This window comes from Selaginella moellendorffii, unplaced genomic scaffold, assembly GCF_000143415.4.
Source record: "Selaginella moellendorffii unplaced genomic scaffold, v1.0 SELMOscaffold_377, whole genome shotgun sequence".
Lineage (NCBI taxonomy): Eukaryota > Viridiplantae > Streptophyta > Lycopodiopsida > Selaginellales > Selaginellaceae > Selaginella > Selaginella moellendorffii.
Window position 1 is genome coordinate 1 of NW_003314632.1, and position 2,172 is coordinate 2,172.

At 40.7% G+C, this 2,172-nt stretch overlaps 1 protein-coding gene across 1 annotated transcript; it reads right to left on the reverse strand.

Moving 5' to 3' along the window:
* Positions 1-10: 10 nt before the first annotated feature.
* On the reverse strand, positions 11-798 carry LOC112343967 (pentatricopeptide repeat-containing protein At3g53360, mitochondrial-like; the record flags this gene model as incomplete). Its single annotated transcript, XM_024668080.1, has 2 exons — positions 714-798; positions 11-660 (listed from the first exon to the last, which is right to left on the reverse strand). A coding segment is annotated over exon 2 (467 nt), but the record flags the coding sequence as incomplete, so codon positions are not given.
* Positions 799-2,172: the final 1,374 nt, after the last annotated feature.

Here is a 2,172-nt window from a genome sequence, read left to right on the forward strand (position 1 = left end):
CGTCACTTACTGGAGACAGATCGCCAGGATTTCTTCTCGTTTGCTTTCTTGTCCCTCTAACAATGCACTCAAAGCATTCGGTGTACAGCCCCGACGTCGCATGTCCTCTAAGAGATCCAAGGCCGCCTGGCCTTCACCGTTTCCAGCGTAGCCCACCACCAGCGCCGTCCAGGACACGACATCGTGCAGTGGCATCTTGTCAAAAACTCTGCGAGCGTCTGCCGAGCTCTCACATTTGACGTAGAAATCCACCAGCGTGTTTGCGACGAAATACTCCAACTCGACACCACCTTTAGCAGCTTCGGCGTGTATAGCCATTCCTCTCTCCAGTGAGCGAACTTTTCCTTCACGTTTCCCCGAAACTCGCACAGCCTCCTCTTTTGATGCCACACTTGTGCAAGCTGAAGCTGAAGCTGGATTCGTTGCAGACATAAAGATCGAAACTAATAACACCAATGCTTCGGAGAGGGTACACATCTCCAAGCTGATCAAAGCCAGGCTTGAGAACCAGGTAGATCTACACACTCGATGCAAGTCAGTAGACAACACCAAACTACATAAGAAAACCTTTGCTTTCACAATGTGCGTCGGTGCGTCTTTGAGGCAGTCAGCAGCGATTCCTCCATAAGCTCCAACGAAAGCTTCGTTCCACCAAAGTACCTGGATTTCCAATTAGTTTTTGTTCTTTCGTTTGGAAAAACGATGATAGGTACCTCGTGACAACGACCATAACTCCATCCACACCAGAATTTCCTCTGGCAGCCTAGATTGGCCGTCCTGCCGTTCCTCCAGGCTCTCCACCATCGCTAAAACGATAGCGTTCTTTGATCTAAGCTGGAAGAAAATGAAACATTCAAGCAAAGAAGGCGAAATAAATGAACCACCTTGTAAGCCCAGCACTCGTGAGTTGCCCGTGGATCCAAGACCTTGCAAACAAAGGAATGAGCTAAGATCGCGATTTTCTTCTTTGCAAACTAGAGCTGGGAGAGAAATGCCAATGCGCCTTGTTCATCGTCCACTGTCCAGAGCGGCCGTGGCGATGAACTTACTTCGTTTCATCTCGCCATCGCTCCAAGATTTCGCTCCTCCCTGGCGACTGAAATGCATATACATTGGCGCCAGCGCCGCCGTCCTTCCATCGATTGGCGATCTAGCAAGCATCGCTCCCAGCTATAAAAACCCTAGACGAGGAATCCAAGCAGAAGCGCGATCAGGATAGAAAAAAAAAGAAAAAACTTCCATGCTTGTTGTAAAATTTATTAATCATCATCCTTCTAAATTTAAAAGAGCAAGGGCAACATATTCAATTGAGATTCTTTTTGAGCTTAATGGTGGAGATGAAGACACGTGGGAAAAACAGTTGAGAGTGGAATGTTCTTTTTTTTAGAATAAACCAGTTATTTCGATGGTAAACTTGTTTTTTCAAGCATTTTTCCTGATTGATGAGAGCAGCGAATGTGCAAATGTGGTGAAATGCTGAATTACATAAGAGCTCCTGGAAAAATGCTTTGAAAAAACAGGTTTACCATCGAAAAAACTGGTTTACCCTAAAAAAAAAAAAACGTTACTGTTTTTCCCATCTGTCTTTATCTCCACCATTAAACCTGAAAAGAATTTCAATTGAATATGTTGCCCTTGCTCTTTTAAATATAGAAGGACTAGCAGAAACCCCAGCTCTGCTAGGAGATATAACATACCCAATATAAATAAATCTTCTTTTCTATCTTTACAATGTTAGAAATTTTGATTGTATACAAGGTTAAATTTATCTAAGTTTTGCTACTATTCATCTCAAAAAAAATGCATAATAATGCAATTAGATAATAATGCAAGTGTTGGGGAAGATAAGATCATTTTTAATCATCATTAAATTTGAATTTGAATTTTTTATTGCCTTTATGGAAAGGTACCAAACCCTAAACACATAAACAAGATTGCTGCCATACTTTAAAAGCAATTAAATTTTCACAAAACTGAAGAACTATAGACTACCAAAAAATAATAGGTTAGTTTGGAGAAATTATAAGTTTGATTGCATACTGGGCTAAATTTTTTTATCTGAACTGTAATCATGCCTCTAACTTTCATAGTTTACTAAAGAATAATAGAACCTTTATTATATGTCTGGTTTTACATTTAAAAATATACATAATTAAATCTACCTAGATATTC